General features: G+C 48.1%; 1 protein-coding gene across 6 annotated transcripts in view; it reads left to right on the top strand.

Annotated features, from left to right (window-relative positions):
• LOC119969344 (synaptonemal complex protein 2-like) overlaps positions 1-19805 on the top strand; it is an 855597-nt gene extending 835792 nt beyond the window's left edge. For all 6 annotated transcript variants that reach the window (XM_038802871.1, XM_038802868.1, XM_038802869.1 and 3 more), the window contains one exon: positions 19257-19805. In XM_038802871.1, coding sequence (XP_038658799.1) covers positions 19257-19328 — 72 coding nt within the window. In that variant the 3' untranslated portion in view covers positions 19329-19805. The remainder of the gene's footprint in view (positions 1-19256) is intronic.
• The last annotated feature ends 618 nt before the right edge of the window (positions 19806-20423 follow it).

Below are 20423 nucleotides of genomic sequence, written 5' to 3'. Positions count from 1 at the left end.
CAAGGCCAGTGAATAGTGGGAGAGGCCAAAAATGAGAACCGCGCTAGGCGCCAAAGGTTTGCAATGCAACCAGCCCACTCCTGTGGGTGAATCGGGATTATGCCGTAGCGAGGCGAGAAACCAGTTATCACCACTTAAGCCCTATTTCCATACAATTAATGGGAGAGTTAGGACTCTTGGTTTACCTTCTTCTAATAAGAAAAGATTGCCTGCCTTGACAGAAATCTTTGGATCCCTACTGTCTTCACGTGATGTCCTGTAGGACTGGAGAATAGCCAATGTTGTTCCTTTGTTTAAGAAGGATAGCTCAGATAATCCATGGAACTACAGGCCGGTGAACCTTATGTCAGTGGTAGGGAAATTACTGGAGAGAACTCTTCGAGACAGTATCGACTCCCATTCGGAAGCAAGTGGACATACTAGCGAGAGGCAGCACAGTTTTGTGAAGGGGAGGTCGTGTCTCACTAACTTGATAGAGTTTTCCGAAGAGGTCACAAAGATGGTTGATGCAGGTAGGGCAGTGGATGTTGTCTATATGGACTTCAGTAAGGGCTTTGACAAGGTCCCTCATGACAGACTGGTACAAAAGTCAGACAGGATCAGAGGTGAGCTGGCAAGATGGATACAGAACTGGCTCGGTCACAGAAGACAGAGAGTAGCAATGGAAGGGTGCTTTTCTGATTGGAGGGCTGTAACTAGTGATATTCTGCAGTGATCAGTGCTGAGACCTTTGCTGTTCGTAGTATATATAAATGATTTGGAGGACAATGTAACCGGTCTGATTTGTAAGTTTGCAGATGACACAAATGTTGGTGGAATTGCAGATAGCGATGAGGACTGTCAGAGAATACAGCAGGACTTAGATCATTTGGAGACTTGGGCAGAGAGATGGCAGGTGGAGTTTAATCCTGGACAAATGTGAGGTAATGCATTTTGGAAGGTCTAATACAGGTAGGGAATATACAGTGAATAGTAGAACCCTCAAGAGTATAGACAGTCAGGGAGATTGAGGTGCACAGGTCCACAGGTCACTGAAAGGGACAACACAGGTGAAGAAGGTAGTGAAGAAGGCATACGGCATGCTTGCCTTCATTGGCCGGGGCATTGAGTATAAAAATTGGCAAGTCATGTTGCAGCTGTATAGAACCTTAGTTAGGCCACACTTGGAGTATCGTGTTCAATTCTGGTCGCCACACTACCAGAAGGATGTGGATGCTTTAGAGAGAGTGCAGAAGAGATTTACCAGGATGGTGCCTGGTATGGAGGGCATTAGCTATGAGGAGAGGTTGAATAAACTCGGTTTGTTCTCACTGGAATGATGGAGGTTGAGGGGCGACCTGATAGAGGTCTACAAACTTATGAAGGGCATAGACAGAGTGGATAGTCAGAAACCTTTTCCCAGGGTAGAGGGGTGAATTACTAGGGGGCATAGGTTTAAGGTGCGAGGGGCAAGGTTTAGAGGGGATGTATGTGGCAAGTTTTTTACACAGAGGGTAGTGGGTGCCTGGAACCCGCTGCCGGAGAAGGTGGTGGAAGCAGGGACGATAGTGACGTTTAAGAGGCATCTTGACAAATACATGAATATGATGGGAATAGAGGGATACGGACTCCGGAAGTGTAGAACATTTTAGTTTAGATAGGCATCGTGGTCGGCACAGGCTTGGAGGCCAGAAGGGCCTGGTCCTGTTAGAACATAGAGCATACATTGCAGAAGGAGGCCATTCGGCCCATCGAGTCTGCACCGACCCACTTGAGCCCTCACTTCCACCCTATCCCCGTAACCCAAAAAATCAACAATGGTTTCATGGTCATCACTTAAATTTTCATTCCAGTTTTTAATTGAATTCAAATTTTACCATCTGCAGAAGCAGGATTTGTGCCAGGGACCCCAGAGTACTCTGGATTACAAGTGCAGTGACAATACCACTATGCCACCGCCTCCCCTCTAAACTGCTCTGTACTTTTCTTTGTTCTTTGTTCTTTGATTGGAGGTGTCGAAAATACAACTTTATTGCTAATTATTCACTTTAATACACTTTCATTAGAATTGAATCAAAACTTAGAAACGAATATCAAACGATACATAAACTGGTCAAATACATGACAAAGAAAAGCATTAAACATAAAAGCATAAAGAAATCGTTTCAAAACAAATAGATGATTCAAGTATTTAGGAAGGCAGTAATTCAGGAATGAAATCTCAACCACAAAGTCTTACTTTTAAAGGAATCTTTATCTATGGTCTATTACCTCATTTACTCTCATTAGTCTCTAATTCTCAGCTGAGATCGCCTGATTTGTTCAAATGGATGTCTGTCACTTAGAGGATGATTTATTAATCAAACATTGGCAATGACTTTAGATTGACTGGTGTCCATCAAAGTTCGTTCAGTGTCTATGTGTGCAGTCTCATGAAAATAGGTTTCTCACGCCACCGCTGGCCATCAGCCTTGCTGTAACCAATTAGTTGATACATTCTTATTGCTAAATAATATCATAGTCAATTCATTACATGAAACATTCACTGAAAAATGTCTAAATTTCCGCAGACAAGACACTAGAGTTCAATAATTGATTCATTATACAAAATAATGACTGTATTCTCACAGTCAAGGCATTTTTTATAATTTAGCTATGCATTCAATTAGCATCTAAATCCATGAATAAATCAATGAATCAAGGAGGTGAGTAGCCATCTTTGCTCACAGGCAACGAGCGCCAGGGCGCTGGGCCTGCTGCCCCAGTGAGGTGACCCTCAGCTGGGGTGGGCCACCATGGGAAGGTGGGGGGGGGGGGAGGCGCTTGGGGGGGTGGGGGGGGGTTGCAACTGGGAGGCAACCGTTTGCACTATCACTTCGCCAACGAGCGGATCATGTGTACCCATTCCCAGGCAGCCTTTGTCTCTGCCTGTCTGCCCCACCGACCACCCATAACCCACATTGACTGACGTGGCCTCTGACCATGCAGCTGAAGGCTATTGCTTATAGAGAAATGGCAATCGTGGTTAAGCGCACACATCCTAAGTGGATCCCCACGTTGCGGATGGGCGGGCGCAAGTAGCATGCCGGTGTCATTGCCTAGCATCCCAATAAGACCACGATACCCGGACACAGTACCTGATGACTGCACAGGCAGCAGCCAACATCCAAACACCCAGGGGATGGGACACAGCTCCGGGAGATATTTCCATGGCTGGAGGGTGGGTAAGTGCCACGAGGAGGAGACAAGCACCCAGTCCAGTTGATGCTGTGAGTACATGTCCGGGGTACAGGGTCTGGGGTCCGGTGAGGGGGCCTGCCGTGGTCGGGAGTGCATGGGCTGGTGGTTCTGGATGGGAGGGATCAATGGGGGAATGGAGGGACCCAGGGTGGGAGCCACCACTGTTTGTCAGTCTGACACCCTCTTCCAATCCTAACAGATATTGAATGCTATGGCAGGTGTGTTGGATGCAGAAGTTGCCGTGGTGGTGCTGTTGCTAGGCGATGCAGGCAGATGCCGGAGTCGGCGGCAGCAGCAGCAGCATCTGCAGATGCACGAGGCAATGGCCCATGTACATACCCTGAGGAACCAGCCACCATCAGGTTAGGGAGTGACCCAGAGGGGGAGTCCTGTGATGGCCCAGGGTGCACAGGTGGGGATGGTCATTTGAACAGTTGACGGACAGCGCGTGACGCAGGAGGCTCTGCCTTAACACGGAAATGGGATGACACCTGTGCTATGTCCTCGCGGACTTGGCACCACGTGGACACCCGGTGGCCGTCAACGTCACCACTGCCCTGAACTTTTTACACCTCAGGTTTAATCCTGGCTCGAGCGGGGACCTGTGTGGCATCTCACAGGCCACAGCCCACAGGTGCAGCTGACAGGTCACGAATGCCCTGTGTGCTTGGGCAGAAGACTGCATTGTCTTTGACATGGACCAAGCTCAGCAAGCTACCCTGGCATCTGGTGTCTCCGCCATCGGCGGATCTAAGGGGTCATAGATGTCATGAATGTTGCCCTGAGCTCACCTGGCCATCTGTGAGTGCCCGAGCTGAACATACAACTGATGTGCGACCCCCAAATAAAGATAATGGACGTGTGTGCCTACTCCCCGGGGCGTGCACGACAGCTACATCCTGACACAGGAGAACCCCAAGATGGGCAGCTGGCTCTTGGACGATGAAAGGTGTCTGCTGAGGACCTGGTTCATGATGCCAGTACGGAGGCCAGAGACCAAAGTGGAGACCCGGTACAACGAGGCCAATGTGGTCACCCGAGCTGTGATTGAGCGGTGCATCGGATGCATCGGGTTGAAGGGGAGGGCATGTTGGCTTCTGGGGGCTTGGGGGAGTGGATGCTCCCTTGCGGGATGGGGGTAGAGACGCTGGTGTCTACTCACTCGTGCTGCCCGGTGTAGGTCGTTGACCTTTTTCCGGTACTGGAGGCCAGTACTCTTTTTCACACTCCCTGAGCAGACACTGCCGCCACCTCGTCCCAGGCAGCACTGACTGCCTTGTGGCTGATGGACCATCAGGGGAACAGGAAATCCTTCCTAGCGTCCACTGCATCTAGCAGCCTCCCCAGGTCAGCATCCCTGAATCTTGGGGCCAGTCTCATCATCGCCATTGTTGTGAGCTGGTAGGGGTTGGCTGAGCAAGTGCAGCTTAAGTGCTGTTAGCGGGGGGCTGGCAAACAGGATCCCAGCGAATCAGCTGGTGAACCCTCATTTGTGGTGGTAAGCCCGTGAGGCCTTGTTAAGTGGGCCAATTAATGCTGAATAGCGTTGCTGGCCTCACTGGGCCCAGTGCATGGAAGGTCGCGGCAATTCCTGCTCGCGACCACACTTAGACCTTTTTCCAGAGAATTGTGTCCCATATTTAGACCATTGATGCTAATTCCGTATTTGCAATCTATATTCATATCATTCATGCTAATTGAATAGTTGTAACCTCTATACCATTGATGCTAATTCAGCATTTGCAATCTATGTTTATACCATTGATGCTAATTCAGCATTTGCAATCTCTGCTTACGCCATTTGCGCTAAATCAGCATTTATAACCTCCATACCATTGATGCAAATTGAATAGTTGTAACCTCTATACCATTGATGCTCATGCAACATTTGCAATCTTTATTTGTACCATTGATGCAAATTGAGAGTTTGCAATCTATATTTACACCATTGATGTTAATTCAGCATTTGCAACCTCTATACCATTGATGCTAATGCAACATTTGCAATCTTTATTTGTATCGTTGATGCAAATTGAGAGTTTGCAATCTATATTTACACCATTGATGTTAATTCAGCATTTGCAACCTCTATACCATTGATGCTAATGCAGCATTTGCAATCTTTATTTTTTTTTTGAACACATTTTATTCAAACTTATATCAAAGTAGTTACAGCAAATAAACACCCCGGGAAACATTCTTCCCAACAATCAACTATTCAGTTTGTACAGATTTTCCTCCTTTTTACCCCCCCCCCCCCCCCCCCCCCCCCCATCACCCACCCTCCCACAAACATCCCCCACCTTTTCTCAAACTCCCCTGCTGAGCCCCTTAACTTATACTTTATCTTCTCGAACCGCAGGAAGTCGTACAGGTCACCAAACCATGCTGCTACCCCCGGTGGCGATGCCGACCGCCACTCCATGAAAATTCGTTGCTGTGCAATCAGAGAGGCGAGGGCCATGACATCGGCCTTCCTCCTCTCCATGAGCTCCGGCTTCTCTGAAACCCCAAATATCGCCACCTTCTCCTGCATGTCCTGGCGAAGACAGCGAACACTCCCGCCCAGAATCTGCCCAATTTTTCACAACCCCAAAACATATGCGCATGATTCGCTGGCCCCTGCCCACACTTCTGACACTCATCTGCTCCCCCCTGAAAGAACCCACTCATTCTCGCCCGAGTCATATGCATCCCTGTGCACCACCTGAAACTGTATCAGTCTCATCCTTGCACAAGAGGAGGTCCCATTTACCCTTCGCAGTGCCTCACTCCATACTCCCCAATTGATCTCCATTCCCAACTCTGCTTCCCATTTCTCCTTGACCTTCACAACCCACTCGCCTCCCTGCTCCCCCACCCAATTCTTCCCTCCCCTTCCACATCCAGAAGCAGCAGTCGCTCCAGCAGGGTGTATAAAAGAACAAAGAAAAATTACAGCACAGGAACAGGCCCTTCGGCCCTCCAAGCCTGCGCTCATCCAGATCCTCTATCTAAAACTGTCGCCTATTTTCTAAGGATCTGTATCCCTCTGCTCCCTGCCCATTCATGTATCTGTCTAGATACATCTTAAATGACATTATCGTGCCCGCCTCTACCACCTCTGCCGGCAATGCGTACCCACCACCCTCTGCGTAAAGAACTTTCCACGCATATCTCTCTTAAACTTTTCCCCTCTCACCTTGAACTCGTGACCCCTCATAATTGAGTATCCCACTCTGGGAAAAAGCTTCTTGCTATCCACCCATCGGCAGCTCTACCCTCCCCCTGAGCTCCTCCAGACTGGCGAACCCTTCCTCCAAATACAAATCCCTCACCTTGACCAGCCACACTTCCCTTCCATCTCCTGTATACATTATCCATCCCCCCCCCCCCCCCCACCCCACCCCGCTCAAACTGATACAGTTCGTTCGTCGCAGGGGAGTGGGGGAGGGTGATGGGGAGGGGGGGTGAAAATGGAGGAAAATCTGTACAAACTGTATAGTTGATTGTTGGGAAGAATGTTTCCCGGGGTGTTTATTTGCTGTATCTACTTTGATACAAGTTTGAATAAAATGCGTTTTTTTAAAAAGAGTCAGACTGCACAGGGACAAACTGCACAGAGATAGACTGCACAGAGACAGACTGGGGACCTCCTCTTGTGCAAGGATTTGCAATCTTTATTTGTACCATTGATACAAAATGAGAGTTTGCAATCTGTATTCATACCATTGATGCTAATTCAGCATTTGCAATCTCTCTTTATACCATTCATATTAATTCAGAATTTGAAATCTATCTTAATACCATTGATGCTAATTCAGCCTTTGCAAACCACGGCGAGATCGCGAAATGCGATCGGGCGCAGAATAGCTTCCGACGGCAAAATCGCGGTAGGCGCCGGTTTGATGCCAAATCAGGATATTCCAGCACCCCAAAATTAGCGTAAATGCGTCACTCGCCTAGCGGGGTAAAAATACTGTAGGCATATCATTAGCCTGACATCCTATTCTCCGGGGCCCTGAGATTCACCGGCGCCGATGGGCCAAGTTCCCAATGGCACGGCTCACTTGCGCTCTAAAAAGTCGTGAACCTGGCGTTGTGGCTGCTGAGCGAGAGAGAAGAGGTAGGAAATGGCATGGAGAGACTGTGGGCTGCCAGCCTGGTGGCCCCTGGTTCTGTACAATGACACCAGTCATATGGGTGCACCCACCACCACACCCCACCACAGAGCGCCCCCACCCAACCAACCTCCACCCACCGGCGGGCCACTCAGGGCCACACCCATGGCAGCCCCCAGTGAGGGCAGTGTCAGCCAACGGTACCCCTGGCAGCAGGGAAGGGTGCTTGGACCAGGGTCCCCCACGGTGCCAGAAATCTATGGGGCAGGGATGCGGGATGGGGGAGAGGCGTGCGTGGGTGGGGCCAATGCTAACCGGGGCCACTGTGTAGACCATGGAATCTCGCTGGGCACAGGAGTATGTGCCATGATGGCCTTCCACCCCCTGCAGACAATGGCGTTTGATGTTCAACCAGCAATGCTGGCCGCTGTGGTGATGATCTCAGCTCTGTGAGATGTCCTGTGGCCGCATGAGCGGGAGCTACTCAGAGAGGACGGAGAAGCTGCAGCAGTGGAACGAGCAGCAGCAAAGTGGACAGCAGCTGATTGGCCAGCAGAGGCCAGGCTGCAGAGGAATGGGCTGCAGAGTGGCAAGTGGCATCCGCACAGGTTAGAGGGCCGGTCACCCAACAGGCCGAGGAGGAGGAGGTGCTAAGGAGGCGCACCAGGAGGCCTCGTGAGTACCATCATCGCCTGTCATTCGAGGACCTGCTGGACCGGGCATGCTGTTGAAGACTCTGGCTGAGCAAAGAGACAGTGCAACATATTGGCAGATTATGGCACACCTGGCACCGTGGGGGTATGGGGGAGGACACATGCTCCCGGTGACCGTCAAAGTGACAGTCGCCCTGAACGATTATGGGATCCTTCCAGTCGCCAAGTGGTGACCTGTCCGGGATCTCTCAGACTACAGGTGCATCCACACCGTCACGGAAGTTCTATATGACCAGGGGCCTCAGTGCATCCATGTGCTTCGAGCCCACCAGTATGCCCATGCAGCGGAGTTCGCAATCTTCGCTGGGATGCCCAGGGTCCAGGGGCGATAGACGGGATGCATGTCATAGACATAGAACATACAGTGCAGAAAGAGGCCATTCGGCCCATCGTGTCTGCACCCACCCACTTAAACCCTCACTTCCACCCTGTCCCCATAACCCAATAACCCAATGTCGTCCTATGGGCTCCTGCGGATAATAGGCCATTCTGCACTAACCAAAGGGGGTACCACTCGATGAACATCCAACAAGTCTGTGACCATCAGCTGTGCATTGTACACCTCTGCGCCTGATACCCGGGGAGTGTACATGATTCCTCCATCCTGGCACACTCGGTGATTTCTGACATGTCTGAGGGCACCCCGCCCCCGACTGAGGGGTCGGCTCCTGGGCGACAGGAGTTACCTGCTCTGGCCATGACCGATGACACCTATCCAGAGGCCACAGACCAAGCCGAAAACCTGCTACGACGACGCCCATACAGAGACAAGGACTGTGATCGAGCGGTGCTTCGGCATTCTGAAGGTGTGCTTCAGGAGCCTGGACCGTTCTGGAGGGACCTTCCAGTACAAGGGCAATGGTGGTCTGCTGCATCCTCCACAACATTGTGCAGCAGAAGGACAATGTGCTGGACGAGGAGGAAGGGCAGGCCTCGACCGACGATGAGGATGCGGAGGAGGGGGATGATGGGGCCCGGGCAGGCACGGGTGGCCGCACGATGTCATTGCCAGGGCCAACACACCCGGGATGCTCTGATCGCCTCCAGGTTCATCTGGAGGGGGGAGGGGGCTGGCCAGGGGCATGGACACCACATCCCAGACCCGCTCTCCTCATTTGCCACACCGCCCACATTGCAGACCCCTCCGTTCTACATAGCGGCGCTACAAGCTGGGGGTCCTGGGGTGGCAGTGACAGCTGATGTGGTCCATGGGATGGAGGATGATGGCAACCTGCTCTGTGATGAGCTCTGGTGCTCCACATTGTATGATAACGTTTGACTCATTCCCACAATGGCACCTTCCATCTGGCAGATTCCTGCATGCGAGATAGAACAAAGAAAAGCACAGCACAGGAGCAGGCCCTTCGGCCCTCCAAGCCTGTGCCAACCATGCTGCCCATCTAAACTAAAATCTTCTACACTTCCAGGGTCTGTATCCCTCTATTCCCATTCTATTCATGCATTTGTCAAGATGCCCCTTACACGTCACTATCGTCCCTGCTTCCACTACCTCCTCCGGCAGCGAGTTCCAGGCACCCACTACCCTCTGTGTAAACAAACTTGCCTCGTACATCTCCTCTAAACCGTGCCCCTCAAACCTATGCTCCCTAGCAATTGACCCCTCTACCCTGGGAAAAAGCCTTTGACTACTCTGTCTTTGCCCCTCATGATTTTGTAGGCCTCTATCAGGTCGCCCCTCAACCTCCGTCGTTCCAATGAGAACAAACCAAGTTTATTCAACCTCTCCTCATAGCTAATGCCCTCCATACCAGGCACCATCCTGATAAATCTCTTCTGCACTCTCTCCACATCCTTCTGGTAGTGTGGCGACCAGAATTGAACACGATACTCCAAGTGTGGCCAAACTAAGGTTCCATACAGCTGCAACATAACTTGCCAATTTTTAATACTCAGTGCCCCGGCCAATGAAGGCAAGCATGCTGGATACCTTCTTGACCACCTATGTTGCCTCTTTCCATGACCTGTGGACCTGTACACCTAGATCTCTCTGACTGTCAATACTCTTGAGGGTAGGGGCAGCATGGTGGCACAGTGGTTAGCATTGCTGCCTACAGCGCTGAGGATCTGGGTTCGAATCCCGGCCCTAGGTCACTGTCTGTGTGGAGTTTGCACATTCTCCCCGTGTCTGCGTGGGTTTCACCCCCACAACCCAAAGATGTGCAGGATAGGTAGATTGAACACTCTAAATTGCCCCTTAATAGGAAAAAATAATTGGGTACTCTAAATTTATTTTTTAAATACTCTTGAGGGTTCTACCATTCACTGTATATTCCCTGCCTGCATTAGACCTTCCAAAATGCATCACCTCACATTTGTCCGGATTAAACTCCATCTGCCATCTCTCCGCCCAAGTCTCCAAACAATCTAAATCCTGCTGTATCCTCGACAGTCCTCATCGCTATCCGTAATTCCACCAACTTTTGTGTCATCTGCAAACTTACTAATCAGACCAGTTACATTTTCCTCCAAATCATTTATATATACTATAAACAGCAAAGGTCCCAGCACTGATCCCTGCGGAACACCACTAGTCACAGCCCTACAATCAGAAAAGCACCCTTCCTTTGCCACTCTCTGCCTTCTATAACCTAGCCAGTTCTGTATCCAACTTGCCAGCTCACACTTGATCCCCGTGTGACTTCACCTTTTGTACCAGTCTGCCATGTCAAAAGCCTTACTGAAGTCCATATAGATAACATCCACTGCCCTACCTTTCACCTCCCTTTCACAAAACCGTGCTGCCTCTCGCTAATACGTCCATTTTTAAATGGGAGTAGATCCTGTCTCGAAGAATTCTCTCCAGTAATGTCCCTACCACTGATGTAAGCTCACCAGCCAGTCAATCACATGGCCCTGTCGAAACCCTGGGCTGGGGCTTTCCACACATCCCACACACCCAGAGTGCCGAGGCAGGATTTAACAGTGTAAACAGGTGTTTATTGTGAAGAAATACATACAGTCTGCGCTCCAACCTCTATGACTGAACTGTGCCCTGCACCCGTGCCAACCTAACTGGTGTCTAACTTTCTGGCCCTACGGGCCCTAACACTATGCCTCGTTGATTCCCTAGACGGTAGAGCAGGGGTGAAGTTGGCCTGCTGTGTCTCCTGCCCTGAGACAAGGATCCCCATAGGCATACATCTCCTGGGGCGACCTGACCTGGATGGGCCCGGCCGCTGCTCGAGTGTCCGGGTGGCATGGTGCCGCCGTGTTCTGCCTGCTGCCTACCAGATGCACCAGGGACAGGAGTGGGGGAGTCAGAGGCCCCTGAGCCCCATTGGACGGGGGTGCGAGCGGAGCCATCTCCTGAGGCTCCCTCCCTCCCGCCACCTGGCCCTGCTAGTCCTGGAGGCCAGCTCTGGTCTGGATCTCCACGCTCACGGCCATGGAGCACAGGGAGTGGACCATTTCCATCTGGGACTGCACCTCATCATGCTGCAACTGTGCCACTACCCTGTGGGTCTGTGCTTCATCTGCCAGTGACTGGGCCATCTCCCTCTAGGTCTCGGCCACCTTCCTCTGGTTCTCGGCCACCTCCCTCTGGGACTGGGCCGCCCCACCCAGTGCCTGCGCCATGCTGGCCAGCGCCTGGGCAATGCCGCCGTCCTTCCCAGCCATGGCCTGCTGTGACTGGACCATGCAATGTCCAGATGGCTCTGACACATGGCTACCTGTGAGAGAGCAGCCCTGTCTTGGATCTCAGCCACAGCCTGCACAGAATGCCCCAGGCCTTGGACATGCTGATCCCGAGCCAAAACCATCATTACCAATGTCTCCACCGTGGACACCACCCATGCAGTATCGGCCTGGGTGGCACGCATGGTCAGCAGCACCCCCTGCTTCTGCACGCTGATGGACTCCTCCACCTGCCCGCCGTCATCTCCTCTTGTAGTCCCTGCGTCTCTGACTGCATCTGCACTGTGGCTGGGACTGGATGTTCCAGAAGCCAGGGACCCACCTGGGTGACACCTGATTCCTGGGGCCGGCCTACCCTCCAACCATCCGGCCCCTCGGCTGCCCCTATCTTCACCTGCTGTACCAGACGCGATGTGTGATGCGCACCAGTTAGGGTCCCAGAGGCTCTCTTCACTAATGTGTCCAACCGAGGTGATAGTCTCTGGGATGGTGGAGGGTGTAAGAGATGTCTGTGACGGAACGTCCGTGACCTCCTCTGACCTGATCTACTGAGTCTCGGGCGGGGGGCTGGTGTTCGGGTTGCTCTCCCGGTCAGTGCTCGGCTGTTTAGGGGGAACTGGTCTGGCACTGGCTGGGGGCGGGGGACTCTGGATGCACCGGCCCTATCTGTGGCAGGTCCTGTAAGACACAAGACAACATGTGAAAATGAATGAAAATCGCTTATTGTCACAAGTTGGCTTCATTTGAAGTTACTGCGAAAAGCCCCTTGTCACCACATTCCGGTGCTTGTTCAGGGAGGCTGGTACGGGAATTGAACCGTGCTGCTGGCCTGCCTTGGTCTGCTTTAAAAGCCAGCAATTTAGCCCTAGCCCTGTGCTAAACCAGCCCCTGTATGATAAGACAGTGGGCCGGGGGGAGTAGGGGTGCCGGTGGGGGTTGAAGGGGGGTGGGGTGGAGGGTCACACATGTGTCATGGGGATCTGCAACTAAGCAGGTTATCACTTCCTCACCCGCCGCCGAACTTTGCCTCGTCGACTTCCCTTTCCTCCGGGCCACCGACCACGGCCAGTGCCCTCCGCTCGGACATGGCGAGGGGCCGCACTTCTGGTGCTCCCCCACCAGTCTTCTCCCGCTCTTGGAGGTTGTGCGTGGCCTTCTCCTGGGGAGGGGGTGTGGGGGGTGCGGAAACGCGAACAGCACAACCGTTAGATGTACCAACGCATGCAGCCCAGGGTAGATGGTGGCCTCAGTGGCCAGGGCACCCGGCCATGGCGGCTGGCATGTGGGGCAGGGTGAGGGTTCGATTGTCCACCAGGAAGGAAGAGCCGGGTTATGGGTATGTGGGGGGAGCAGGGTTAGTGCCAGGGGCACAGCGCTGCTTACTCACTCTGGCCGCCCTGAGGAAGGCGTGGAGTTTTCCCCTACACTGCATGTAGGGGATGTTTCCCACGACGCTGACCGCCTCTGCCACCTGCGTCCAGGCACAGCAGACAGCGGCACCTGCCGGCCTTCCTCCCGGGCTGGGGTACAGAGTCAATCGCCTCCCCTCCACGGCAACCATGAGGGTGTCCAGCTCAGCATCCCTGAACTGTGGCGCTGCTCTTCTTCCAGCCATCTTGTTGGGACGGTATGTGTGGAGGAAGGATTGTTTAAGTGCGGCTGCGCGTCTGCGCCAATCACCGACCTGGCAAATCCGGCAACGTTTTGCATGGAATTGATTGTGTACCACGTGGCGATGGTGCTAGCCGATTTAAAATAGTTGAATCGGTGCAGCTGTTGCACCGTTTTTCTGTCGTAAAACACCATTATTTCCACATCGGCGTTGGCACTATCTCAAAATCGGAGAATCCAGCCCTATGTTTACACCATTAATCTAATTCAGCATTTGCACCCTCTGTACCATTGATGCAGCCATTTTCAACCTCCATTGATGCTAATGCAGCATTTGCAATCTCTATTTATTTTATTGAAGTTAACTCAGAGTTTGTAATCTATATTTATACGATTAATGCAAATTTAGCACTTGTAATCTTTATTTATACCATTAATGCTAATTCAAGTTTGTAATTTATATTTATACTGCTGATGCCAATTCTGCATTTGCAATCTCTATCCATAACATTCATCCTAATTCAGCATTTGAAATCCAGATTTATAGCAATGACGCTGTTATGGGCCAGAGTTTAGAGAACCCCAAAGTGTATCATGGAGTTCACCTGACCCACAAATTTTAATAGATTACAGGTGTGATGCATCAGAGATCCACAGTACTTTTAAATTAAAACAATATTTATTTATGAAACCAGTTCACACTTTATAAACCCACAGTAAACATCTTAACTATCAACACCAATCCTCCCCAACAGATACAATATTCTATAAGTAAACCTTAATCTTTCCTCATTAACATCCATAAGACAAAAGACCATTTTTGAATCAGGTTTGAATTCACTACTGAGAGCAGTCAGCACTTTGAAATCACTTAATTGATCTGGAGACAGACTTAAGTTGCAGAGAGAGATCCTTATACAGCTCCTTGCTTTGCCTGCAGCTATCCAACTCTCAAAACAAAACTAAAACACACCCTGTAGCAAACAGCCGAAAACGAAAGTAAAAGCAGACAGACAACCCAACTCCACCCACACTCTGACATCACTGATAAACACCCATTTCTTAAACACGCATTTCTTAAAGGTACTCTCAGATGACAACGTTAATCCAGCCTTTGCCATCTGTTTTTACACCATTGATTCTAATTCACTGTTTGCAATCTATATTTATACCATTGATGTTCATTCTGAGAGTGCAATCTATATTTTCACCATTGATGCAAAATCGGAGATTGTAATCTGTATTTATACAATTGATGCTAATTCAGCATTTGCAAACTTTATTTATATCATTGATGCTGATTCAGCAGATGCAACCTACATTTATAACATTGATGCTAATCCAGCCGTTGCAATCTATTATTATACCATTGTTGCTAATTCAGCTTTTGGAATCTATGGGCTGTATTTTCCGATTTGGAGGCTTTGGGCGGTATGTTCCGATCACTGACGCCCAAATCACATTCGGCAATCGGTCTGAGAATCCACTTTTACACTAGAATCGGGGGTGATGCTCTGCCCCCTCGAAGCAATGCTACCCGTCACAGATGCTAAACTACAAATAATCAATGCAGAAACTCTACGAGATAAGACCATAAGACCATAAATACATAGGAGCAGAATTAGGCTATTCGGCCCATCGAGTCTGCTCCACTATTCAATCATGGCTGATATTTTTCTCATCCCCATTGTCCTGATCAAAAACCTCATCATCTCTGTCTTAAAGACACTCAGTGATTTAGCCTCCACAGCCTTCTGCGGCAAAGAGTTCCACAGATTCACCACCCTCTGGCGGAATAAATACTCCTCATCTCTGTTTTAAAGGATCGTCCCTTTAGTCTGAGATTGTGTCCTCTGCTTTTAGTTTTTCCTACAAGTGGAAACATCCTCTCTACGTTCACTCTATCCAGGCCTCTGGGTACGACATTTCAGCAACTGGCCGAAAGGGAAATGTGCAAACTTTCACAACATCAGGGAAGACCTGACAATTATCGATGACTTTCTATTGAAAGGGGACTGCATTGTCATTCCATCATGTCTTAGACAAGACATTTATGCACAAATCCATGAAGGACATCAAGACATTGAGAAATATAGAAGAAGAGCACGGTAATCGGTGTATTAGCCGGGAATCAACAAGGATATAGACAACTACATTCAACAGTGTCGGAAATACCAAATGCACCAACCAGCACAATGTAAACAAACCTTGGTGGAAAGTGAACTAGTTACTCAACCATGGACAGAAGTCGCCATGGACATACTTTACTTTCAAGGCTGTGATTATTTGATGATCATTGACTATTACTCAAATTTTCCATAGGTTATCAAATTATTGGACTCAAAAACACATTCACACAGGACAATGGAACAGATGCCAGAGATGGCATACCAGTTATTGTTGTCACAGACAATTGACCGTGTTTTAGCAGCCTGGAGTGGTTACAATTTGTCAATGAATACAACTTTGCACATGTAACGTCTAGCCCACTATACCCGCAGGCAAACGGGAAAGCTGAAAAAGGGGTGGGAATTGTGAAGCAGCCTCTCAAGGAAGCAATGGAGGACAAAAAGGTCATTGATTTAGCACTGTTAGCATACATTGTCATGGGGGCTCTCTCTAGCACAACTCTTGATGGGACAAAAAATACGTACGCTACGTACTATAATTATTCCAATCAAAGGTGAACAAGTCATGCATCAAAAAATGCGGCAACTGAAGAATAAGCAAATATAACAAAAACTCCAAACCACTATCTACACTCAGTTATGGTGATATTGTACACATTCCTAATCCTGAAGGTGGGTGGATGGACATTGCAAAAGTACTCAATGAACTTACACCAAGATCATACGTGATCAGAACAGAATCTGGAAAGATTATTTGTAGAAACTGAAGAGATCTCTTGAAACATAAACAAATGACTTTCCAAAAGCTATATTGTCACATGTGCCAGACAATTCAAATAACAATGTCATAACATTAAGAAGGTTTACAAGACGGAGGAAACCTCCAAACAGATTAAATCTGTAAATCTATCATTGGTTCTATCATTGTTGATATGCTGTATAATACTGTAGACATGAAAATGTATAGCCATTCAACCTGACATATATATTTACAAAGAAAGGCAGATGTGACATTATACAAATGTACAGCATGTGAAGAGTTAATGTTATGGTAAACCTAGCCACGAGAGGGAGCTAAGGGACGGTACTATAAATAGCACTGGCTCGGGGAGGAGACTGGATATGGAGCTGACAATAAGACTCATAGTGTATTGTAATTAGTTAGTTAAGATATAATGATTATAGTTGATAGTGTTATGGGTGTAGTTTAATCCTTACATGTATGTTTGCTATTCAGAATAAGTGTTGAACTCAAATTTAGTATCGTAAGAAGTCTTACAACACCAGGTTAAAGTCCAACAGGTTTATTCCGATTCACGAGCTTTCGGAGTGCAGCTTCTTCCTCGGGTGAATGCGTTCCTTCCTCAAGTGAATGCACCCTGAAAGCTAGTGAATTGAAATAAATTTGTTGGACTTTAACCTTGTGTTGTAAAACTTCTTACCGTGCCCACCCCAGTCCAATGCCGGCATCTCCAAATCAAATTTAGTCATGTTAATAAAATTAGTTTAGTTCTTCAAAAGAGCTTTGTGTAGCTCTGTGATCACTAACACCTTCCATCCTGGAAATCCCTCACAAAGATCACCACAGAGATCACCACTGAGTTGGAGGCAAATTTTGCTGGAGAGAGTGGGGGTGGTGCCGTTACTAGGGCCCAGAGGCTCTGCCCTTTGCACAAACTTGCCTCCGTCCTCCCCATATTGCGTCCAATTCCGTGTACCACCCTGACATCTTTCCACATTGGCTGCCAGTAATAAATGAGGAAATTAGGCAGTGCTAGACTAACCAACTGTCGGCCCTCTGGAGGTACACCCCATGAACTCTCAGAACCCTACCAGCCTAGAAAAAGAACTTTTTCACCCAAGCAAAGATTGATGGAGTGAGGAAAATAAGAAGACACTGAAACAAGAATAAAAACCTCGGCATAATATTCATCTTGATTGTTTGAACTCTGCCGGCAAGGGATGACGGGAGGCTCTACCATTTTTGATTTCTTGAGAAAATTGTGGAGGCATTAGTGATGATCTTTCAGGAATCACTGGAGGCAGGAGGGTCCCAGAGGATTGAAAGGTGGCGAATGTCACACCACTGTTTAAGAAGGGAAGGAGGCAGAAGAGGGGAAATTATAGGTCGGTTAGCCTGACTTCAGTCATTGATAAGATTTTAGAGTCTGTTATTAAAGATGAGATCGCAAAGCACTTGGAAGTGCATGGTAAAATAGGACTGAGTCAGCATGGCTTTATCAAGGGAAGTTGTGTCTGACAAATCTGTTTTTTGAGGAGGTAACAAGGAAGTTAGACAAAGGAAAACCAGTGGGCATGATTTATTTAGATTTCCAGAAGGCCATTGACAAGGTGCCGCATAGGAGACTGTTAAATAAGTTAAGAGCTCATGGTGTTCAGAGTAAGATCCTGGCATGGATAGAGGATTGGCTGACTGGCAGAAGGCAAAGTGTGGGGATAAAGGGGTCTTTTTCAGGATGGTAGCCGGTGACTGGTGGTGTACCTCAGGGGTCTGTGCTGGGGCCACAACTTTTCACAATATACATTAATGATCTGGAAGAAGGTACTGAAGGCACTGTTTCTAAGTTTGCAGATGATACAAAGATCTGTAGAGGGTCAGGTAGTATTGAGGAAGCAAGGGGGCTGCAGAAGGACTTGGACAAGTTGGAGAATCGGCAATGAAGTGGCAAATGAAATACAATGTGGAAAAGTGTGAGGTTATGCACTTTGGAAGGAGGAATCTCGGCATAGACTATTTTTGAAATAGGGAAATGCTTAGGAAAGCAGAAGCACAAAGGGACTTGGGAGTCCTTGTTCACGATTCTCTTCAGGTCCAGTCGGCAGTTAGGAAGGCAAATGCAATGTTAGCATTCATGTCAAGAGGTCTAGAATACAAGACCAGGGATGTACTTCTGAGGCTGTATAAGGCTCTGGTCAGACCCCATTTGGAGTATTGTGAGCAGTTTTGGGCCCCATATCTACGGATGGATGTGCTGGCCTTGGAAAGGGTCCAGAGAAGGTTCACATGAATGATCCCTGGAATGAAGAACTCTGTCGTATGAGGAACGTTTGAGGACTCTGGCTCGGTACTTGTTGGAGTTTAGAAGGATGGGAGGGGATCTTATTGAAACAAGATACTGCGAGGCCTGGATAGAGTGGACGTGGAGAGGATGTTTCCACTTGTCGGAATAATTAGAACCAGAGGACACCATCTCAGATTAAAGGGATGATCCTTTAAAACAGAGATGAGGAGGAATTTCTTTTGCCAGAGGGTGGTGAATCTGTGGAACTCTTTGCCGCAGAAGGCTGTGGAGGCCAATTTACTGAGTGTCTTTAAGACAGAGATAGATAGTTTCTTGATTAATAAGGGGCTCAGAGGTTCTGGGGAGAAGGCAGGAGAATGGGGAAGAGAAAATATCAGCCATGATTGAATAGCGGAGTGGACTCGATGGGCCAAGCCTAATTCTGCTCCTATGTCTTATGGTCTCCTGGCCTTATGGTCTAAATCAAGTTCTACACAGAACAAACTCAAAGCTGCCTTAATACTGAGTTTGTTTCTCAACGAATTGCATGGTGCAGTTGTCAGAGCTCATTCACTATTTGCATCTTGTGCTGATGACACAGCCATGTGGCATCTCTGTGCAGTAAATGAACCTGACCAATGTCAGAGGAACTGTTTTTATTTCTGCAAAGAATGCTCATGTCAAAAATTTATTTCTTGAATGATTGTCAAGAATTCTTTTTAGCTGACAGGATAGTTAATTAGTTATTTCTTCTCTATCCACTTTATTGTGGCTGAAAGAAATAATAAATGATTTCTCTTTCAGCAAGAAGAGGAGCTGGTGACCGTACGCAGGGGATTGCAGTCCTTCTTTCTGTCTGAAGGCACACCATTTTGAAAAGCATAAATCACAGGCACATTATTAAAAGTAAAAGTTTAGGAACATGTGTAATGGCAAGTTATGATATTCAGTGTTTCTTTGTTTTGTTAAGTGTTAGTTCATGAATAGACTAATCCATTAAATTGGATCAAGTGCCATTCTGCATGTCTAATGATTTTGTTATTCAACCATTCTGAATGCATATCTTGATTATTTTGATATCTTTATTGTTAAAGAAAATATTGCATTTTTCATTGTCTAATACATTTTGCCAATTCAGAGTATTGCATGCGATGTCATTCATACCTCTCACTTTATTTCAATTTTTTCAGGGACAATAGACAAAAAAAACCTAAATATATTAAAATAATTTGTCTGAACTGTCAACCCAAATGAAGTGAGTGCTGGGTAGTTTGTTAACAGGCTTCTATATACAAGAATATAGCTCAAGACATGTTTATCAATTAAATACGTTAATTAGTCCAGTAAAACTTACAAAGCTGTTCATTTTTGAAAATTAAAATTTTGAAACAGCTTATCGATTGGAAATTGTGTGTTTATTACGCCAATTCTGTACTTGAATGTGTTCTGATAATGATACATTTCTTGGAAAGCACAAGATCTAATTTGTTCCTATTAACACAAAATACAATACCACCATGTTCTTATTTCCAAACCAAATTCATGTTGTACAGATCATCTGAGTCTCCAATGACACAAGGAACCAAGTTCACATAGACAGCAGCATCAGCTAGAATATACATTTTGAAGTTCAGTGGCTGAGAGGGGTTGGATGGCTGACCACAGCAATCTTGGGTATGCAGAGTCTGGCAGCAGGGACAGTCAGGAATTCACTGCCCTTCCATTAGTTGGCTGAGGTTTCAGTAGGGGATCATTTTGGGAGTAGTGACCACAATTCCGTAAGTGTTAGGATGCTTTTGGACAGGGCTGAGGGTAACCCTCGCGTTAAGCTGTTAAACTGGGAAAGGCAAGTTACTTCTCCAGCACAAAAGTTTGGGTAGCCCATGTATCTTAAACTCATTACGGGTTTGGCTACCTCTGTCGAGGAAAATGGGGTGACTTTCTCCTTGGGTACAAAACCAGTATATCTCT

The sequence above is a fragment of the Scyliorhinus canicula genome, chromosome 7 (genome assembly GCF_902713615.1).
Source record: "Scyliorhinus canicula chromosome 7, sScyCan1.1, whole genome shotgun sequence".
NCBI lineage: Eukaryota > Metazoa > Chordata > Chondrichthyes > Carcharhiniformes > Scyliorhinidae > Scyliorhinus > Scyliorhinus canicula.
Note: the sequence above shows the minus strand (reverse complement) of the source record. Positions and strands in the feature narration are given on the sequence as shown.